The 22,367-nt window shown below is 39.7% G+C and overlaps 3 protein-coding genes across 3 annotated transcripts; all 3 read right to left on the bottom strand.

Moving 5' to 3' along the window:
* Positions 1-1,569: 1,569 nt before the first annotated feature.
* On the bottom strand, positions 1,570-3,441 carry LOC140949075 (kelch-like protein 24). The gene has a single exon (XM_073398318.1). It carries the CDS (start codon positions 3,439-3,441, stop codon positions 1,570-1,572), a length of 1,872 nt encoding a protein of 623 aa, XP_073254419.1.
* Positions 3,442-5,643: 2,202 nt separating this feature from the next.
* Positions 5,644-6,876, bottom strand: LOC140949074 (4-galactosyl-N-acetylglucosaminide 3-alpha-L-fucosyltransferase FUT6-like). The gene has a single exon (XM_073398317.1). The coding sequence runs from the start codon at positions 6,874-6,876 to the stop codon at positions 5,644-5,646; it is 1,233 nt and encodes a 410-aa protein (XP_073254418.1).
* A 4,775-nt stretch (positions 6,877-11,651) lies between these two features.
* On the bottom strand, positions 11,652-12,866 carry LOC140949073 (3-galactosyl-N-acetylglucosaminide 4-alpha-L-fucosyltransferase FUT3-like). The gene has a single exon (XM_073398316.1). It carries the CDS (start codon positions 12,864-12,866, stop codon positions 11,652-11,654), a length of 1,215 nt encoding a protein of 404 aa, XP_073254417.1.
* Positions 12,867-22,367: the final 9,501 nt, after the last annotated feature.

Raw genomic sequence — 22,367 nt, 5'->3', positions numbered from 1 at the left:
CATCTTACAATACTTTTTACAGCCGCAATATATCACGACCAATTATATACCGGGCTATCAATACAATTGATTGAATTACCTTAGCAACATCTTACACATCTCATATAGACAAGAATCTTTAGAGCGGATCGAACGTCACAAGTTGTATAAATTAAGAGTCTTAAAAGACTAAACCATATTGTACATCAAAGAGGAAATTAACAACGGAAGAGTATATGGTGCATTAAGAGACTTTTGCATTCATGAACTTATAAGTAAATTTTGAGGAGAAAAAGTAATAATAACAGCCGAGGGCAGCCATCTTTTCTGTTTATTTTAGTTTAGGCTGGACGCCTCTTAGCAACTGCGGCAGGGAGAACTTTGGTTCACACTAAGCAGAAGATGTAGCAATGTTGCCTAGTCCCTAGGCCTTATTATACCGCGCGGCCAAAGCGTTTCAGGTCACGTGGTCCAAGCGAAGATTTGAGGCGTTTTTCGCCCGTTCGTCTCGGATACGTCACCGAAGTGAACTGACCGAGAAGGCCTGGGAAAGTGCCCTACAGGGACTAGGCAAGCAGCAATGGAAGCTTGATGGCCGCAACACACTTGATGTTCTTCTATACGCACTTCTCAGCTTTTAAACTTCCATTTTTCTATAGAGGGTTTTCACAATGACGTCATCAAATTGTTAAGTCAAAATAGCGAGGTTTTACGAATTCTTATTTACACCAGGTTGAAGATAAACAAAAAGTGAATCTTTGTACAAGTTTCCATTCTCGTGGCATGTCTCATTTCGAAAATACAGCAATTTGAACTTCCGAGTTTTCACAGTGCTAGATACCAAAATAGGAATGCTGTTTCGTTGAAGTCTCTCCTCTTGATTTTCAGCAGTATAACCATTTCAAGTATTAGAAGATATTTTTATGCGCACGTATGCTAGTTCTCGAGTGAACAGAAAGAGCTTTTATAGAAAAAGTGAAATCCAGGTGTTTTTGTTGATTTCCGGCGGCCATATTGGTGCACCAAAACGGTGCACCAATATGGCGTCTCCATACAAAGCTCTACAAAGGTGCGTGAAACGTTTCGGCAAATAACTCAGAAACTGTGGACCACAAAGGCCTGAGACTTGGACAAACTGTTCATATATTAGTCTTTTATAACAATCCATTTTCTTTGCTCCTTCCACTGTACGATTTTCAATTTATTTTTTGTTGCGTGACAGTGAAAACGATCTATATACAAAAATTGACTTGCTGGAGTTCTTGCACGCTTATTGGTCAGCGGATATTCTATATGAGAACTGAGAATATGGACCAGCCGTGGAAGTGACGACGTGATGTTCTATAATCAACTTATATTTTCAGGGGCGGATCCAGGATTTTTTTTAGGAGGAGGTGCACTCGTCTCTTGCTCTACTTCAACACCAATAAACCACATAACCACATAGTCTTTTTTTTTTTTTTTGCAGAATACCAGTTGTACCAGTTGTCATCTGGGGGGGGTTGCGCACCCCCTGCACCCTCCCCCTAGATCCGCCCCTGTATTTTTGTGTAAAAGGAATCTCAAGAGCATATTTGCATGTCTTGCTAATCAAACTGTTATCCATAAGCACAAGAGGAAAATTAGACTAAAGAAAAACACCACAAGTGAGTAACTGATGATTTTAAAAGACACAAGTTGGCGCCGGCTGGTGTTGCCTTTATTGAATACCTCTTTGGAAAAAGCGACCGAACAAGCCTTGATGACAATGTTCCTTCTTTCAAAAACCTCTCGAAACTTCGGCAGTTTCATCTTCTGCTGCCATTTATTGCTGTTAAAGTCATAGCATTCAACCGTTACTGCTGCTGTCGAATGAAGTGAAGAATATTCACTGGTTCGTTCTCCACCCACCACGTACAGCATCTCATCTAAACACAGCATGCTCCCCCCTCTGCGAGGTGTATTTAGACTTGCTATCAATTGCCATTCGTTTGTTAACGGGTTGTACATTTCAGTAGTTTTGTTATTTACGAAGCCACCGGCAACAAAAATTTTCCCTTGCGCCGCCATACCAGAAGCATACGACCTTGGAGTTTTCATATCCGCTACCTGCTCCCACACGTTGTCGTTAGTGTCCAGTCTTCCCGCATAACAAGCAAATGTCTTGTCACCGTGATAACCACCGATGACGTAAAAGTAATTGTTCATGGCTACAGCGCAAGGTCCACCTTTTATTTGTTCAACTTTTGGTACGACAACATTCCATGTGCTTTTACCAATGTCGTAGTTCAAGATGGAACAAAATCGCGAATGGGGGAATGTTCTAAAAGGTCGGCGGAGTTGCTCTCGGAATGATTCAATTGCACACTCAACTACAGCGTAAATCTTTGAGCCAATCACCTTCACGTCCGTCATGATTGTCCTTGAGTCAATCATTTGGGTGGCGGAACCTTTCTTCCGAGCGGCTAGTGCTGTCCCATGTTGACTCAACACAGTCCAGCGGTTTAACGATGGATCGTACATTGCGCCTGGTGCACTGCATATCGCACTTGGAAAAACGTACAGGTTTCCTTGAAACACGCACATTTGATACGGGTCACGACTAAATGCTTCTGGGTGTCCCCAGAGATAGTATTTTACTGGTGCGTCTGATAATTTGTACCACTCGTTATCACTGGGTTGGTAACACAAAGTATGTCGGCCGGTAAAAACGACCAGATGCGTTTCTTTCCATTTTCTGGCTCTCTGTAAATGGACGTCATTTGCACGATAAATCCCTTTCAAAGAATCTGTCACAAGCTTCAAACAGTTTGAATTTTCTTTCACAAGATCGTTGGCTGCCACACCCTTGCTCAAAAAGTCACGCGAAACAAAAGCCAAACGCACGTGGTGAAACAACTTTGCAAACTTTCTTTGGCGGTTAGTCTTGTTCTGTTTAATCCATTCAAGTATGATCCTAAAAACATCGTCTTCTCTACAAACAGAAATCTCATCACTGCAAATCCACTCCTCCACTTGGTGAAGTTCCAAACTAAGAAATTCTTGACCCTGAGCCACAGAAGCGAAGTTTGTGAAGATGAATTTTTTACAGGCAACCATCAGGTCATCGCATTTGTATTTCTCTGCGAAATAATACGTTGAAATGCAGTTTGATAGCAGTACTTTCGGTATAAAGAAACTCCCAGCAATTGCTTTTAATCTTGGAAGGAGCAAATAATCCGCTGCCTTGATGAGGTCTTTAGCATTCTTTGCACTCTCTATATCAACACCACCAGAGCGCCCAAATTCTAAGACATTTCTCATGGCATTCTCTGATATGTGCTCCAATCGAATAATCCCTTGGTGCTTCTCTTGCATGTCGCTATTTAGGATTGTAAAAAAGAAATCACTCGCTCGTAACAGCCGGTTACGGCTTGCTCTGATCTCCTTGCCGTGTTTCAAGATTAAAGTAACATTGCTTGAATCGTCTTGCATTGACTGCATTTTTAGCATCGGACAAAGCTATCAGCAAGCAGGTATACGAGCAAATATTCACTCCACAATTTTGGCTAAGTTTGCGGACTAATGATTCCCAAGGCTTTACAGTTAACTGAGCGTGTTAAATACATGTTCTATTAATAATAAACTGAACAAGAAATGAACGTCTGTTTAATTACTTTCCTTAATTAAATATTTTCCTGACAAGCCTTTCTGATCAACCAAACCCTATAGAAATATCAGATATGACAAGTTGTTTTCTTTGGCAAACTGGAATATGACAATTTTTCTTAGCGTTGGCTGAAATTACTTTAACGACAAAATTAAGATATCCGCAGGCACTTAAAAGACAATTGCCAGGTCTCAAGTCGCAGTTCAAAATGAGATTCGTTTTGTTATTTCTATTCTTGAAGTCGTATAAACATAACAACTTTCTTTAATTTTCCAGACATGTTTCGACGGTACATCCGTCATCTTCAGTGTTACATATTTTGAAATCGCCGTTGAATTTAAAGCGCGCGCGATCTTACAAAGTTCGTTACATTGCGTTGTCAATATTGCGTACTAAAACAATTTTAAATGAGTGACGCTTAGTTCTTTACAAGGAGAGAGTCAGGTTAATGTGTTTCACCTGCTGGTTGAGATCGGGCTTCTCCCATTTTATAAACATGGATTCCTTAAGCTTCACTGGTTACTCTTGAAGTACAGTAAAAACCAGCGACTAACAATCTGCATTTTCCCATTTGCCTAAGCAGGTTCGTACATAAATGATAATGAGCACACATTCAGGGTCTTAAAAAGGTTGTTATTTTCTGAAGAAGGAAAAAAATTATTTCTAGCTATTTTTAAAGAGTATTTGGGGGTATTCAGTTCATTTCTTAAGTAAAATCTTCATACAATTACAACTGGAGTTGGAGTGAATACGGCGCGCATGTCTCCAAAGAGGATCCTGAATGTTGACTTGTCTTAAGTCAACATTATCTTCTTAAGTTTACAGAATTTTTTAAATAGAATTTAGAAAAGATGAACATGTTTCAAATTTTATGCTAAAGAGCAGTTTCTTGTATAGAGGGGGCCTAACTGTCAAATTTCAGCCAAAAAAACAAGTTCTTAAATGAATAACAGAATGCGAATGTATAACTGCAGCTGGCAATGGGCACCGCAAGAAAGAGAGCCTGCGAAAACAGCTTTCTCTCCTGGGCCCTCACCTCTACAAACGTTCCTAGGAGGAGCGAGGAGCGGGTAGTAACGGCTGTTTCAATCGCAAGCTACGAGAAAGGCTAACTTAACTGTCTCAGAAACAATTGTGAAGGTAAAACCACAACGACAAACCAGTGAGGATCAGCCGGATCTTTAGTAGACCTGGTAAAATCTTGAGTACCAAATTTTAAAATTAAAAAGAGTAAACTGATTCTTACGGCAGGAAGAGTGATAGAGAAAAATAAAGAAAGAAAACAAAAATAAAGTGGTGAATTATATTTTTCCGAATGGGTGCTGATGCATCCGTTTCAGTTTGAGTCCAAGCGCCGGTCATCAAAGCTCAACGTCGACGGTAGCTCTACTCGTGCCAGTATACAACACCTGATAGAAACACCTGTAAGACTACCGGTCATTATATAAATATAAAATGAGAAAACCGTTCTCTAATTAACTTTATAAAGAAACATAGTAGGTACGTAAAACTACTCTCGTGCGAAATGATTCCCAGGAGTACTTGGGTCCTTGGGAACAGGGTAAATCTCAAGCATTTTGAGGATTTCTTCCGAATTCTTGACAAAACTTGGGACTAGGAAATTCCTCACTGTAACTCCTGAGAATGTTTAAGAAAGCCTCTACAAGAATTTCACTCACCTTCTTACAGATCATCCCCAAAATTCTCAGGAATAATTGCAAATATAAACTTCTAACCAATCATCAACAGCGTTGCATAAGCGCGCAAAAATTGGAATCATAGCAAAAGGAGTCGCGTTAGCCTTTCACGCATTCTCGCTACATGTAAAAGTACACACATTTAGTTAGTTCTATTTTATACCCTCGAGTTGAATAAAAGATCTCTAAATGGATTGTCTACTGTGGAGTATCGTGGGATATTTTTGCTCGTCTCTTTTACTAAATATAACCTGCATCCTGCGATTTTACACACTTGAAACTGTCCAATAATAAGAATGTATTTCCCAGACTACATGAAATCGCTACAGATTTTTTACTTTATTTGTTAATCATACTCAAAACAAGATGATTTTTGGTTCCACATCTTCCCTTTTGTACCCAGTATTCGGTGAGGTCATGATAAACTTTCGTTTCACGCGAAAATTTCGAAGCAAACCATTGACAGATGTTGCATAATGTCATTCCAATGCCCGCGGTTAATACTTGGTATTTTTGCCTCCATTTAAAATATTCATTATAAGCCGTATCGTTTCCGTTCAGATAATGAAGGTATTCTGCGAGTTGCTTCACAGATTTGAAGTCCAAAACATTGATATATGAACCAGGTATGGCTAGCTTGGTATAGTCAGCACCTCCCATTACAACAGGGATCACATTCGCGTCACCAAGATTATCCCAGTACTTTTCGGTGATGTAATCCTCGCATAAGGAATTCTCAAAAGAAAGGTAAAACTTATACTTTTTCAGGCAATCGAATTTGCTTTGTTTTGTTTTTGGACATGCTCGTGACTCACCGAAGATTCTCCTGGAGCATTTACCGAACACATCAACCTTGATGAACTTTTTTAGTTCGAGAACAAACTTAAGCCTTAACTTAACCTCGCAGTTAGAAACTATCCAGGCCACAATCTTTGACTTTCCTCGCGTAAAATCTGACGGTGGTCTCTTTTGGTGTCCAGCTATCTGATCTTCGCTGCTGAGTTGAATGTAGCTACCATATGGTCCCCAAATATCTGAATCTCTTCTGTAAGTCCATGTTAGGTTGAATAAACCGTGAAATGGCTTTGTGTAGGAGAAATGATAAGGACTCTCCCATAACGAAAACACCCAACGTTGTGGCATGGGTCGTTCTTTCAACAACGCTTTGAGGTGACGTAAAGTCGGCATGTCTCTCGCATGAAACACAACAAGGTCGCTCTCCGCAAAACGCTGTTTGTCATAAGTGATGTCAAATTTGTGCAAGAAGAGGCAGTTTTTAGACTCTGTGTGGTTCATGTTATAACAAGAGCCTGAATCCTTTATCCACTTTTCTTTTTTACCAAACCTGGTGTAGACCAAAACCACAACCGTTGATTTATTTTGTAGCGTTGGCACGTTCTTCTCTCTCTCAGTCCGGTTTGTGTGATTATCAATTAGACTGGACATTTTTATCTTGATCTGTTGTTTTTCAAGCCATTTCGCTTCATCCAAGTGAAGATAAAGACTAATGGTGAATACACAAAGAAAACCCCAAAGGAGATACCTTAGCGAGTGAGCACGTTTGATCTTCATAGCGTTTTACGTTTCTCATTTAGCAGGTGACTGAACTCGTTAAAAACACATGAGCTAGAACAAAGTAAACAAGGGGTGAGGAATTGGTTATTAATTGGTAGTACAGTGTCTGTACTACCTTACTGTCAAATCAATTTAATACCATAAAATTCCCCCATCAAACGCTAGGTATGCACTACGTATACCAGCTCGTGAGAGGTTTATGGTGGTGGAATTATCAAGGAGAGGAGTAGGAGGGGGGGGAGGTGGATGAGGGTCGGGAAAACGACACTGTATCAGGGACTGCGCGCTTATTGGTAGTAAAGTTGTCTAGAAAACTCCTTTTTTCATCTGGGTGCTGATACATCTTTCAAGGTCTTTCAATTACTGAAGCGTTGTAACAGCTCAACAATAATGTGGATGGTAGTTCTTCATGTGCCAGTATCCAACACTTGTTAGAAACACCTGTAAGGCTACCGGTTATTGCATAAATATCACGGACAAAATCCGTTCTTTTATTAAATTTTTAGAGAAACATAATTACGAGAAGGCATAACTTAAAACTGCTCTCGTGCGAAATGATTCCCAAGAATTCTAGGGAACAGGATTAATCTAAGGAATTCTCAGGAATTTTTGTGAATCTTGACAAAGTAGACGACATGAAATTCTCGGACGTTCATTCCCGAAAATTTTCAAGAGCTAAGCCCGGTCTGTGTGAATTGTTCCCACCTTCTTGGGTACCATCCCAAGAATTCTCGAGAATAATTCTAATATCAATTTCAAAAAGTAATTCAAAACTGAGAAAATTCTCGAGAATACTCTGTACGATTTAAAATAGTTCTAATCTACGTTAGTATTTTAAACTGTACGTATTTTAAGGGTATTTAACGAACACAGTGTTGTAAAAATGTCACTGAAATATGGACCTAAAATTTCTCTTAACTAAATTCCAAGCCAGCGCACGATTTTAAAGTCTTTGTATTTCTCTACGCACATTTTAAATGGACAGTGCAGCAATTAAAGACCAGTGCTCCCATCTTCCTTTTACACATTTCCCAGCAAAAGTAGATGTGCAATTCGTTAATTGAATAGAACGTAACACTAGAGTCTTAATTAACTAGGTGGCCCCAGTTACGCGAATCACACTGTAACATTGTCTCCCTCGATCCCAATGATATTAGAAACACCTAGGCATTGACGTCATTCGATATCATTCTTGTTACATTGTAGGTCCGCCGAAGCTGAAGCTGAGATGAGAAAACCACCACTTAGCTCGTGGAAAAACTATGGAAGCAGTTCATTGATGCCACCCCCCTCACCCCCCCCCCCCCCCCGAAAAACCTCTGGTTTCAACGGAGAGAAAAAAACCTATCGAGGGCGCGTGTTAAAAGTAACCGTCGTGAAGACTACTTTTTCAAGCTTCTTACTTGACCTTTTAACAATTGACCACTCCAGAAAATACCATAACATACCATAATACTCTTTCTTAGTCACTCCAAAATTTTTGCATGAGCATTGTCTTTAGTTTCTCTTGGGAGCGAAAATGGTCCCAAGAGAAAGTATCTTGAAAAAATGAATTATTTCATGTATACTTCACATCAGAAAGTCTCTTATTTTTCTTCTGAATCTCAGTGCATCATTTTACTTTTTCGCTCGCCTAAAGTGGCTCTGAGGAAAGACTGCTGTACGCCATCATGCACGTGGGAAGTTGCAAGTCTCAATCGCCTTGACTCTCTTTCAACTTGCCTCGAAGCATTTATATCAATGTTCGATTGTAACGTTCTACCTGGCCGTCCCACTGTGGATGTAGCGGAGTCGTTCTCGTTTTCTTAATGTCCAAGAGCTTACACACTTCTGACATAACTTTGGACTCGAAGCTAGTACCTTGATCACTGTGTATCTCCCGTGGTACCCCAAAACGGGACGACTGCTTGCAGTCTAAAGAGGAAACTAACGTTTTTTAAACTAAGAGACAGGGGCTGAGTAAGTAAATTAATTAATTAATTATTCCGTTTTTGAGCTTTTCAAAAATGGTTCTTTAAGCCCCACGCAAACGAATGCAACATTGTTGGCCAACAACTCCCAACATTGTTGGATGTTACATTTTGCGTTCGTTTGCACACCGTGTTGCATGTTGTTGCGCAAAGTTTGGAACCGGTCAAACTTTTCAGCCAACAACTTCCAACATTGCCAATTATTAAACAACTTGCGGTTAGGGATGCTACCATGGTATTTAAAGGCTTAAATGGACTTGCACCTCCATATCTTTGTCAGAAGTTTAAAACCAGATCGGAAGTGCACAACTGCAACACTCGGAATAGGGACCGCTTACATATATCATTCTGTAGGACGGCTGCAGGTCAGCGAGCGTTTACCTTCAGAGGTCAAAAGCTGTGGAATAGTCGGCCCAGACGAGTTTCAGTCTATCACTAATATAGATGTATTTAGAGTAAAAATAAAACAGCATTTTTGAGGGTATTTTTGGAAACTAAGTTTTTAGATATTTGACATTGTAAATTAAGCTGAAAAGCCTTTTTGAGGAGATTAATAAAGTTATTATTATTATTATTATTATTATTATTATTATTATTATTATTATTATTATTATTATTATTATTTCTTTTGCTCCGTGATCGCCGAAGCGTAGCGCAACAATGTTGGATCCGTTTGCACAGCTCTTCCAACATTGTTGGGGCCACGCACGCTCATTACGCATGGTTTACAAAGACTTATGGGTTGTATCCTTCTCAAGATGTACCGCAGGTCCCAACAATGTTGGGAGTTGTTGCATCCGTTTGCACGCAGCCTTACTACCCACGGAAACTCAAGAGCTAGTTTATGCGGCTCGTGGATTGAATGCCATTTTCTATGAGTTAACCGTTATAAAAAATACATACCAGTAGGTTTTTAACCAATCAGAACGCGAGTACTATATCTCCGTTTTAGTATTTATAAAAAAAATTATTATATGAGGCAGAGTATGATGTGAAGAATTATGCAGATCGAGGAGGATGTTTGGATGACAGCCTCCGAGATCAGCATTATTATTCACATCATATATACAAAAGACAAATTCCATTGTTTTATCGATTCATTCAAAATATTACTTTGCCTAGTCCCTAGGGCCTCATTATTCCACGCGGCCGAAGCGTTTCAGGTTACGTGGTCCAACCAGGGCGGATAAAGGTTGGGCGGTGAAACGAGCGCTCCGCTCTTCATTTAATGTGTGATGCGGAGTAGGACTGGCACGAGCGCTCTTTCCGCGCTTCCGGTGCGCTTGAAGGCCGGCGAAATTTTCCTTTTTGCAAACCGGAAATCCTATTTTCTTTCGGTAATTTCAGGCTACAATGTTAAATAGATAAATTCGTTTCATAACAATATCAATAAACAGTTTCATATGTTTGTGTCTGTACGTCTAGAAGTCAAACTTGTTAGTCGTATAATGCCAAAATTTGAGTTTAATTTGAAAGTGTTGAATACCTCCTCCTTCCACTAAATATCACCTAATCGTCTTTCGCCGTTTCGTTTGCAAAAGCTTAACACTTCTTAACCTCAATTTTTACATATGTTAAAGGGGGATAAATTTTATATAACATAACAGAAAATTAGATTGATATATATTGATATAGTGGCGTTGTACTTCTTCAAACTTTGCTTCTCGGGTGCAACGCGCCATGGCGATTCGCGCAATGCGTTGCAAATCTGGCAACCGCATGTAAACAAAATTTATTGAGGTTTGTTGTAAGGTTTTTTTCTCAGTTTTTCTCTCTAAAACTAAACAAGATAAACAGTAAAAACTGTGGGGAAACTAATTTTGAAGTTTCGAACAAACAGAAAGACGTATGAGATGTTTTTTTCAAAATTAAAAAGAAGGATGATGGTGATTGAAATTAGCATAATTTCACCTTGCACGAGCTGCACGCATTTAAAAAATACACGTCATCTAGTTATGAAACAAGATCTGCTGTCATTTAGTTTTGCCTTGGATGACATGGATGAGATTTTCCTTCATGTTTTAGACAGTACATAGTCGTTTTTGTTTTGAAATAACATCGACATTGGCGAGTAGCAGAACGAAAATATAATTCAGTGGTAGAGTCATGGAAGTAATAAAAGAAACCCTTTGAAAGAGATGTTTGTCGACTCCAACTAAACCTCCCGCAAAAAATAGCAACATTTGCCTCTCGGAGACAGCGTACCAGCACAAAGGAACGAGGAAGAAGAGCAAGAAAATAAATCAAGCTGCCATAATTCAGTGACAGCGGCAATATCTAATGTACAAACCACATCACAAGCCCTGACCGAAGTCGAAAACAAGCGACATTTCTAAGCAGAGTCCCAGTCCACTGCATCACACCTTTTTGCTCGGACGCGCTCGTTTCACCGCCCAACCTTTATCCGCCCTGGGTCCAACCCAAGGATACGTGCGTCACCGAAGTGAATTGACAGAGAGGGACTGTGAAAACGCCGTACAGGGATTAAGGCAAAATAGTTTTAAGGTCTTAAAAAGCCTACCTCCTCGTAGAATGTCTTCAAACTTAAAGCTACTTCTCGGCACCTCGGTTTACAGGATATAAACAAAGGGTTTTTTTCTTTTTCTTTTTTTTTTTCTTGCAGATACTCTACAAAACGTAGCGCCAGGTGGTAATTAAAGAATTAGCCATGGGATCAGAGCCAATCAGAAACAGAGAAATAATTTGAATAAATTATGCCAAATAACGCTATCTCTGTTGTCCAACTTTAATTACAGTCACAATATACTAATGTATCCAGACTAGATGGAATCGCTAGTGAGTTTAATTTGACGTGCTTATCATTCTCAAAATAAGATAATTTTTTGCTCCACATCTCCCTTTTTTCACCCAGTATTCTGTAAGGTCATTATAAACTTTCGTTTCGTGCGAATATTTCGAAACAAACCACTCACAGATGTTGCATAATGACCTTGCATTGCGGCGAGGTGCTTGGTATTTTTGCCTCCAGTTAAAATATTCATTATAAGCCGTATCGTTTCTGTTCAGATAATGAAGGTATTCTGCGAGTTGCTTCACAGATTTAAAGTCCAAAACATTGATATATGAACCAGGTATGGCTAGCTTGGTATAGTCAGCACCACCCATTACAACAGGAATCACATCCGCCTCACCAAGATTATCCCAGTACTTTTCGGTGATGTAATCCTCGCATAAGGCATTCTCAAAAGCAAGGTAGAACTTATACTTCTTCAGGCAATAGGATTTGCTTTGTTTTGTTTTTGGACATGATTGCGACTCATTAAAGATTCTATCAGAACATCCTCCGAACACATCAACTTGGATGAACTTTTTTAGCTCGCGGACAAATTTGAGCCTTAACTTAGCCCTGCAGTTGGAAACCATCCAAGCCACAAGCATTGATTTTCCTCGCGTAAAATCTTTGAGTGGTCTCTTTTTGTTTTGGTAGATCGGATCTTCGGTGTTGAGTTGTATGTAGCTACCATATGGTTCCCAAATATCTGAATCCCTTCTATAAGTCCATGTTAGGTTAAATAAACCGTGAAATGGCTTCGTGTAATTGAAATGATTAGGACTTTCCCATAACGCAAACACCCAACGTTGTGACATGGGTCTTCCTTTTAACAACATTTTGAGGTGGGGTAAACTCGGCATGTCTCTGGCTTCGAACACTACAAAGTTGCTCTCCGTAAACCTCGTTTTGTTGTAAGTGATCTCAAATCTTTGAAGCAAGGGGCATTCTTTAGAGTTGGCGTTGTTCTTGTTATAACACGAACCTGGTTTCTGTATCCACTTTTCATTTTTACCAAACTTGGTGTAGACCAAAACCACCACCTTTGATTTGTTTTCAAGGGTCAGCACGTTTTTCACTATCGCGGTTGGGTTTGTGTATATATTAATTACACTGGGCTTTTTAATCAAGATCCGTTGGAATTCTTCGAAAAGATGATAAGTACCTATCGCTAACACACAAAGAAAGCCGCAAATGAGAGCACTCAGCTTGTGACCACCTTTCATCTTCGTTTCACGTTTCTTCTTTTAACAGATCCTTGAGATTGTTAAATGCCTGTCCCAAGAACAAACAAAACAAGAGGTAAGGGGCTTGGTTATTAATTCTAGATCTCATCGAGTGTTTTACAAAATTTCGAGACCGACCAGTCCATAAAAATATTTATACGACAAGTAGGTTTCTTTGCAAATCGGGAAATTGGGTAGTTCCAGAAAACATCTATACTTCGCCCACTCCCACGGAGGGTACTTTTGCTTTAGACCCCACCCCGCTGGAATTTAAATTCCAGGGGGTACTTGTTAGACCTTTTCCACCCCCTGGAATTTCCTTAATTTCCCAACTTGGTTAGTCATCCCCTAGAAAGAAAATTTCCGTCAAAAATGCCGTTACACGATAATATAAGGCGAGAGATAATTGTTTCTGCCATAAAGAGAGAAACAATCCCTTTATTTTATATGCTAATAAAGTGTCTAATACGCCCCGTGAAGGTCTTCTTTAGTAAATAAAAGCCAAATTATCGGTGACATCAATAATTCATATTTTAAAAGACCGTTAGCAGTGAAATCGACAAGAAGGGTGCTCAACAGAGCAGGTGTTAGTTTTTAACAACTCACTAATGTTACTCGGAGCCCCTAGAAAGAAGACGTCAAGAAGCCTACCCCACCCCCTCGGCAATTGCCTCCTTTTAGACCCATCTCCCTCGGAATTTTTTGTTGCGGCCGTTTACACGTTGTTAAACGCTCCCTGAGCTGTAGTTGACAATTTCGATTGAAGAGGAGTTTAAAATTAAAACTGAATTATTTCAAATAAATGTATCATTACAATTAAGTCTTTGTCTACTAATTTGTCCTGGTTAATTTAAGTCTGGAATTTCCTCTGTTTCTCATCGCATAATAATAATAATAATAATAATAATAATAATAATAATAATAATGAGATTGGATAATAATAATAATAATTCTTTTCTTAAATAATCCTTTAATAAAGACTTTTTAAAAACTCTCTCTCGGTATCAAAATAAAGACCTTTGAAAAAAACAATGCTAACTATTAAAATCCTATTTACAATTAATTCGCTTAATAATAATAATAATAATAATAATAATAATAATAATAATAATAATAATAATAATAATAATATACACTTAGGGACCGTTCATTTTTTACGAGGTAGGGGGGGGCTGGTGGAATTTTTTGAACCCCCATTACGAATTACCATGGGCCCCCCACTCAGTCCTCATTTTTTCTCATGCCACCCCCCCAAAGACGGTCATTTTTGGGGGGTGACCCCCCCCGTCCCTTTCAAAAGAGACATTATCGTAATTAAACCTGACATGCATATATTTTGCAGTGTACAATATGATTTGTATTTTCTCTTCAACGTAAAGCTGTTGACAACTCATTCTACAGATGTAGCAGCCACTTCTGTTAATTCAAAAAATAAATTTGCTAAGGCACTTCTTCACTATTTTTAAAAGTCAAAAAGTCAATTTCCAATCTTCCGTTTATGGATCTTCCAGAGCGTGTCGTTGCTGGCCTCTCAACTTCTTCCTCGTCATCGATATTAAAGGCAAGGGTGACATCTTCACCCCCAGAGTTCATGGAGTTAAAAACTTGCAAGAGGTGACAGGCCGCACATCTTCACCGGCGTGAAACCTTTGAAAACCTTTTACATTAAGCTCCATTGAGGAGAACTCTTTCAGGGATCTTACAGTTTGAAATTTGAACGATAATATAGCTTCTATATAGCGGACCAAGATACGGCTGGGTACAGTTTATGCTGCAAGGGAAAATTGTGTAAGTTGAGCAGAACCTTTAAAATGTACAGCAGACAATTTATTCAGTTCGCGCGTATTCCTGCTGAATTTGTAGCCCGTTTATGGGATTTGTCTACTCAAAAATATAATAATTTTTTCATAGCTGCTGTAATCTTAGGGTATCTGCTTTTAATATCTCGGTAAAGTTTAGGTTTACGCGATCTCAGAGAACAATGTTCAGCTGTACACAGCACGTAGTCTTTAAATATATCCAGATCTGACACTGGTTTTGTGTATTTATCACGTCTTTAGTAGAAGCGTGATTTAAATACATTATGATGCTGTGTCCTTTGAATGTCGCTTTGAAACTCAATCGCTTTGTAAATGTGACTAGTAGTTTTAATATCAGAGGAGAGTATTTTAAAGCTCGATATTTGTCAATACCATTAGCATGTTGTTTTCTTACCAATCAGTTGAATGGCTTCTTTGTGCCACTACATAATGTCCGCAGTTAAATATAAGTTTACAAGCAAGACCGGCGGTTTCGAATCTTACGATTCTCATCAGTTGCTATGTGGTGGGATGGTTTAGGTGAATTCTGAACCATTCCGTATTGCTTGATTTGGTGAGCGTTTATGATCCACCCTGGTTTGTTTGGAGGATCGAAAATGGTGCAGCTTGATTGGTTCCTTGCAAAAAAACAATCAAACTGAGAAAGAATGGCGAAAGCGACCAGTCTTTCAAGAATAGGTTCATTGTCGCGGCAATTTGATCTTTGCAATCAAAAGAGGTTGCCCACCAAAATGCAGACGGCTGCTCGAAAAGAGCATGTGAATTTCTCAAGCCAGGATATCAGCTTAAGCCCAGTGATGGCAGGAGATTGAACTCTTCGATTAAAGAGCACCAAAGTATGCTTGGGAAACTTAAAAGCGTAGTGAAAGCCTTCAAAGAACATGATTCTACGCTTTTCCAGTCTAATTGACTTATCTTGAAGCAAGGAGAAGAATTTGCTCACGACTTCAATGTGAAGCAGATCAAGTGCGTCACGGCTAAGGTGCAAAAGGCAACGCGGGATACAGAGACACTAGAAGAAAGTAAAGACAGTTTTCGTAGCATTTTCAAGGGCCTACATAGACACCGCATCAGCAAGGAAAGAAGAAAAAAAGAAAACCGTCGAAAATCGAATGCAAGAAAAAAGAAAAGGTTTGAAAACAACGTCCAACGAGTGTATAGTATTTGTGTCGGAAACCCGCTAGGTAATGATCTTCCGAAATGTCTTCTGTATCCTCCTTGCCTTACCGTCCCTGAAGGGTGCATCGACGTTGAGAAAGTTTCCGAATTGCTTTTTGATCGAGATGCGGCATACATTGCACAGCTCTTGCAAGGAAACCATTTCAGCAACGCCGCAGGAAGCAGAATTATCACAAACCTCAAGCCGCAGGTTAGAGATAACGTGTACTGCTTCATGTGCCCTGAACAGTATGCTATGACCGAAAATGACGAAAGCGACTCTAGCAGCAGCACGAGCGATGAGGAAGAGCTTGGCAATGATGACGAAGAGGAACATGAGCAGAGAGACGTTGCACAGCACTAACCTGATAAAGAATCTTTTAATGATAGTTTCCTAGCTTTGAAAATTGTTGTCGTGGAACTGAACGCTGTCATGTTAACGCAGAACAAAAGTTTTTGATACATTTATATACCTTTTGCTTGTTTCTGTATATGTCAGTAGTTTTATTTAGTAATAAGACATCATGTCAACTCTACATGAACTAAAATATTTGGCGTGACCCCCCCCCCCCCCCCCCCACTTCCCTCCGTTTCTTTTTGGGATGCCCCCCCCTTTTCAGCCGTTTTTTTGGGGGTGACCCCCCCCCCCAAATCCCACCAGTGCCCCCTACCTCGTAAAAAATGAACAGTCCCTTATATAGCGCCTTTCTCTAAGTTATCCAAAGCAGTTTACAATCAGTAAATACTTAGAAAACAAATAATTCAAATACAACATAACAGGATTTAAAACCCCAACTGGCAGGAGGCAGCCAGTTGGCTATTTACAAGCGTGTCCGAGGATTTGAACTCGGGACGATCAAGAACAAATACAGCAAATGGCCAGAGCGGGACTCGAACCCGGGACCGCCGGATGGCGAGTCCGAAGCGATGACCACTCGGCCACGTTGCCTCCCGACACTCTAATACGAGCCGCTACATACAAAAATAGTAATATATCGAGCTAAAATAGCGGAGAAGTCAAAATATTACAAAGCAAAGCTTACATACCTTTAACTAAACGTCTCCTTGTTAGTCCTGGCCGGTCTAATTGGCATTTTGGCGAGTTTTGCACTCTGAGGTGCTATATATAGTGGATAGCACAAATAAAGTGGATTAACCCAGGACAAATAAGTAAACAAGTACATAATCGTAAAGTTATATTTATTTGAAATAATTCATTTTTTAACTCCTCTTCGATCGAATATCATGGAGTACAGCACCGATAGATCTATAATGTGTTGCCGTATTGACACATACCGTAACGTCTGGGCTGCCTGGCTTGACCTACTTCAAACTTTGCCCAACAATTCCCAACAACACTCAACTGACATGCAACAGAGTGTGCAAACGGTCGCAATATGTAGCATCCAACCATACGGGAGTTGTATGCTGGCCAACAATGTCGCGTTTGCACGGGGCTCAATAGTCACATGATATGCATGCGGTTTATTTCGAGGGATGACGTACGTCGACTTTATGGGCCATAAGTTGTTTACCATCACAAAAAGTTTCCCGAAAACCCAGTTGGAAAGTAAATGGAAAACGACTTTTTGGGTCGTTCCAGCCGAATTTTCCGGGAGCAACGGAACATCTGAAAAGGTAGTCCTATTTTTTCGGGCGGAATATTCCAAACGGAAATTCGGGTTTCAGTTTTTCATGTTTCAAAGCACTCTCAGGAGTACCAGTTTCAGGCCTTCGCGGTCGTTTTCTTGGTACAAATGGTAAACGCGATTCCGGGACTAACTTTACCTGTCAAGAATTTTGCCCATGTAAATAGCAAACAGCCTACCGTATTTATTCGAATAAGCACCCAACCTCGAATTAGCGCCCACCTCGAAGAAGCGCCTAACCCCTTCCCCCTCCCACCCCCCCCCCCCCCACCCCCCAAAAATAAATGCACTAGAGTAGTATTGATTATTATATATTCACTGGCTTACAATCTCTAGATTCATTGTCTACGAGAAATTTCCTCAAAGTTTCGCATTTTGTTATTAGCATTTATTGTTATTGCAAAAATAACCTTACTAATTACGTTTTTGTCAAGTGATTTCCTCACCCAGTGCTCAGCCATGCGCAAGTCACTAAATTTTCCAGTATATATTTGCTGGATTTGGCTCTCGTTGAAGGATAAGATTTAACACACATGCATATATTGCCGAAAATAGAACCTGATAGGTGACGTGAGGGCGAAGGCTAAGGCGTTTTAGTAAAATCCAACTAGTGGTCTATTATCAATGCTGCGTTCTGATTGGTTGAGCTACTACAAGGCTATATGTTACAGCCCACTAGTACCGAAAAGCGCCGGCTTTTTGGCGGCAAAAAAGGATTAAAGTCTAGCTTTAACTAGCTAAAAGTTTTTTATTCTCGATATTTTTGATTTTACTAAAACAATTATTCCTCTCGCCCTCATGGCCTCTGAGTCAATAGCCCATTTGGCCTTCGGCCTCATGGGCTATTGACTCAGAGCCCATTCGGGCTCGAGGAATAATTGTTAATTATTTTCTGGGTTTCCCGTTTTGCCTATTTTGTTCTTTCATTGAGAAGTGCTGTTTTGTGAAGAGTTTGCAGAGTTTGAAAAGCCACTTGGGAACTTAAGCACAGGCGGTTTTAAGCGACGGAAGACAGACGGAAGTGAGGGCTTTTCCCTGTTCATAAATGCCTTGGCCTTGACACATGCCACATTTGTATTCATTTGCAAAATGTATTTACTTAGAAACGATTTGCTCTAAAATTTGGGAAAACCACTGTACAAAAAGGCAAAAATTCACTTCCGGTCACTGTCCGTACTATTCAATTTTCGTGGGCGCGTCACGAGCATCGTGTTGACGTTTTTCCTTCGTTGCGAAGGCTGCCAATAACGTACTTTATTATACATTGTAGTCACAATCTGCCTTTTCATTGGCTAAGAGCCTACAGCTTATTTTGGAAATCGGCGCTATCTACAGATTAGTCAGATGACTGACTTATCTGTAACTTGCGCATGCAGTGCATGATTTCCACTCGCTCCTTTCGTCGGTTTGTTTGTCGTTATTTTCTTTAAAACAATGTACAATAAAACAATTATTAGATTCGATTTTAGTGCTATCCTAAATAATCAGGGTCTCGTTACATGTTATCAGCCTAAGCCTTCGTCTCGGCTGATACACTTACCTCGACCTTGATTATTCCGAATATCACAAAAACCTCATCCAATAATTGTTTAAAATCTCTTGACTACCAAAGTTCCACATATCCAAAGGCGAAGAGGGAGTCGCGATATACTTTGGTTGATGCATTGATCCTATCTGGACCAATTATCCAGACTTTATCGCAGAAAAAAAATGCTCAAGCTGCTACAGTCGAACCCCGCTTAATAGGGACACCTCGTTATTCACGCTGGGAAAAAAAGTGGTAAAAATCGGCCAAAAGATTGAGTGGGGGCGTGATAGGCACAAAACATTTTTGGAGTTCTTGGGGCTATAACTTTCTTTCCTTTAAGGGCATGACACTGAAATTAATACAGGCAACAATACTTCACTCCAGGAAAATTTTGGAATAGACGTTTTGTTGGTAGAGAGTCACGTGACCCTCTAGTGGCCAATTAAAAAATCAAAATTCCCAAAGACTTCTCCTCCAAGAGAATTAAACCTGAAAGTGTGATACTTTGCACAAATATAGTGCACATAAAATTAAAGAACTTGTCCGATTTGGAATCTCAAATTTCATTTTTGTGACGTCACAACTGATGACGTCACAAAATGAACTTTTTGGTCATGCGCAGTACTAACCCAAAAAATGTAGAATTTGAAAGAAAAACTTAAGACAAATAGAAAGTGAAAGTCTCAACTCATTATCTTCAATAGTTTAAGAGATATTTGTGACATTCCACGCATATTTTTAAACAAACTTTGGACACATTTTGTGGCCGATTTTTAGCACTTTTCTTCCCAGCGTGATTACGGACAGTTTTCTTTGTCCCTAGGGGAAAGCCCTTACATTTTATCTAAGTTCAACCCGCTTAATACGGACACCGGGTAATGAAAACATAGCAGCTGATAAACAAGATTAAAGCATGGAATGTAATTAACCATAACTACCCATTTCTTGCTTGGAACTCGTGCTTTAGTCGGGCCTCCTTCCGGAAGAAAAAAATTTGACCTTTCCGAACATCTAGTGTCCAAGAATTCAGCGCGGATACAAAAAATCTACGCCGCTGGCACTGCAGAGGGGTAAACTTGGTAGTCTGTAGCGGAAGAAAAAAGCGCTTTTATAAAAAGATATGAGGCGTTAAATTCAGGGATGACAGATTTTGCTCATTTAAACGATTTTATCTTGCTGGCAAACTTTAAATTACAAAATCTGCTCAATACATGGCACACTAGTGGAACAGTTTTGAGCGATCATTTATAAATAAAATCACGAGTGCTGTCTTGTATTCTTTCCGCAAACTGGGCTCAAATCACGATTTACCAATCTGGTACAAGTGGGCGTAAAGCATCGCTGTAAAGCGTGATCTCCCAAATAAAAAACAACCCTCCTAAACTTCCATCATTTCACAATTGTCTCTGTCAAATTTTATCTAAATCGCTTCTAAAACATCAATATATAAGCGTTTTAAAGAGTGCAGCACAAGCAAAATTTTGCCTTGTGTATTTATTCATAGGTAAGTGTCTCCCGCGGCCTATAGGTCGCGTAAACTAGCACCCAATTAATTGCGTGGAAATAAATTAACCATCAGACCATAAGAAAACTTTGAACATTCAGGAATCAGCAGAAACCGGTTTTAGCCACATGCACTCCAGGATAAGCATTCAGCACGTTCCAGGGAAAGTGTTTCCAAGTTTTTTTTATTACAAAACAAATAAATCTCACATTTCATCACAAAGAACTGAGCTACAACGCCGTGGTTAAAAAATTGAGAATTATTTCAAGATCGTAAAGAAGAGTGACTTATGACTGTAAATACATTGTAAATAAATAAAAATACAAATAATGTAAACTGTGAGCGACATGTCAGTCGTGGTACGTGAAACAAAGAGGTAACTGATAACTGACCAAAAAATGTAAAGTTTTTCGTGGAAAATTATTCGTCGAAGATCCAGAAAGACTAAGGGCCTGTTTACATGGAGTGGGGGACCCCGGACTAGTGGGGTAGGTTTGTTTTGTTTTGTGTCCCCCAGAGCTTGAAAACAAAAGAAACCAACCCCACTAGACCGGGGTCCCCCACTCCATGTAAACAGGCCCTAAGAAAACAATCGAAGCAGAAGAACTGTCAAAGCAAGATCAAAACTATATTAGGTGGTATTCGTAGACTTAGCCTTGTCTCATGTCGACGTAGAGAAAGCCGATCAGGCTCGAGGGACGCTTGAAAAGCGAGCGAAAGCGAGCGACGAAGTCTCGAGAAGCGACCACCGTAACCAGCAGAAACCAGAAACAGGCTTTGAGAAAGCATATCCGCCTCTAGTAGATGGAAATTCAGATTATGTCAAACAAGCTATAGTAGTGGAATAAAACAAATGGGTTTCACTGAATTTAAGAGTTTCGGTAATCGCTTAGCTGTGCAATGCCTGCTTAGGAATTTGAGTATTTCTTTCGGTTTTAAATTTTAAGTATATGATCATGAAGTCTGTATAATGCAAGAAGTCGATTATAATTCAGAGTCACGGCCAGAAAATTTGTGAATGTGAAGCTTATTGACAAAGTCGTTAGAGCACTCTTCCATTCATTACTTTTGTTTCTGCTCCGTTAAATTTGCACAATTGTTTTATTAACGAATTCGATTTAACTACAAACTCTGAATGAGTATTCAGGCAGAGTGGCAAGCTTCAATACCATGTGGCGGCAAGAGACAGATATTAACGCCTTTGAATTTCTGTTAATTTTGCGGGTGTAAAAATGCAAAAATTATACCCACTAAAGTATAATCGATCGCTGCGTAAACGTTATCAATTTCGAAGTAGTTTCTAAAAATACAATAAAGAGGGATAGTTCTTTCAATGTGTATCGGCAAAGGAAGATTAGCTTTGAAGACAGGGCTGTAGTCGAAGGCTCAAAAACAGCTTCTATTACCCAATATGGCGCCGTTCCAAGGCACCCCAAAACCGGCCATGTCGATAATTTCCGAAACAGGAGTAATTAGAACCTAAAATTACCTATTCCTTGTTAAAGACCCCAAATCAAGTCTACATGCCAATTTTTAGCCAATTCGGTGAGATAGTGTGGCAGCGACTTTTCAATTTAGTTCCAATCTTACAGACAACTGCTCTTGAATAGTGGACTTTTCTGTCTACATCTATTAATTGCTAAAGACTAGTTTTTCGAACAAGAACTGCTTAATTCTGAGTACTTACGTATTGCAGCTACTCAGCTGGTAAGTGAGAGTCTGACAAGGATAGTTACATTTAGTGGCTTCGCAGACTACAGTCACTGAGGAAAAAAGTGGCACAATTTAATAGCGCTGCAGGATACGATATCGGTAGACTTTAAGGAAAAGGAAATGGATGAC

This window comes from Porites lutea, chromosome 9 (genome assembly GCF_958299795.1).
Source record: "Porites lutea chromosome 9, jaPorLute2.1, whole genome shotgun sequence".
Classification (NCBI taxonomy): Eukaryota; Metazoa; Cnidaria; class Anthozoa; order Scleractinia; family Poritidae; genus Porites; species Porites lutea.
The sequence above is the reverse complement of the archived record's forward strand: the minus strand, read 5'-3'. Positions and strand labels throughout refer to the sequence as shown.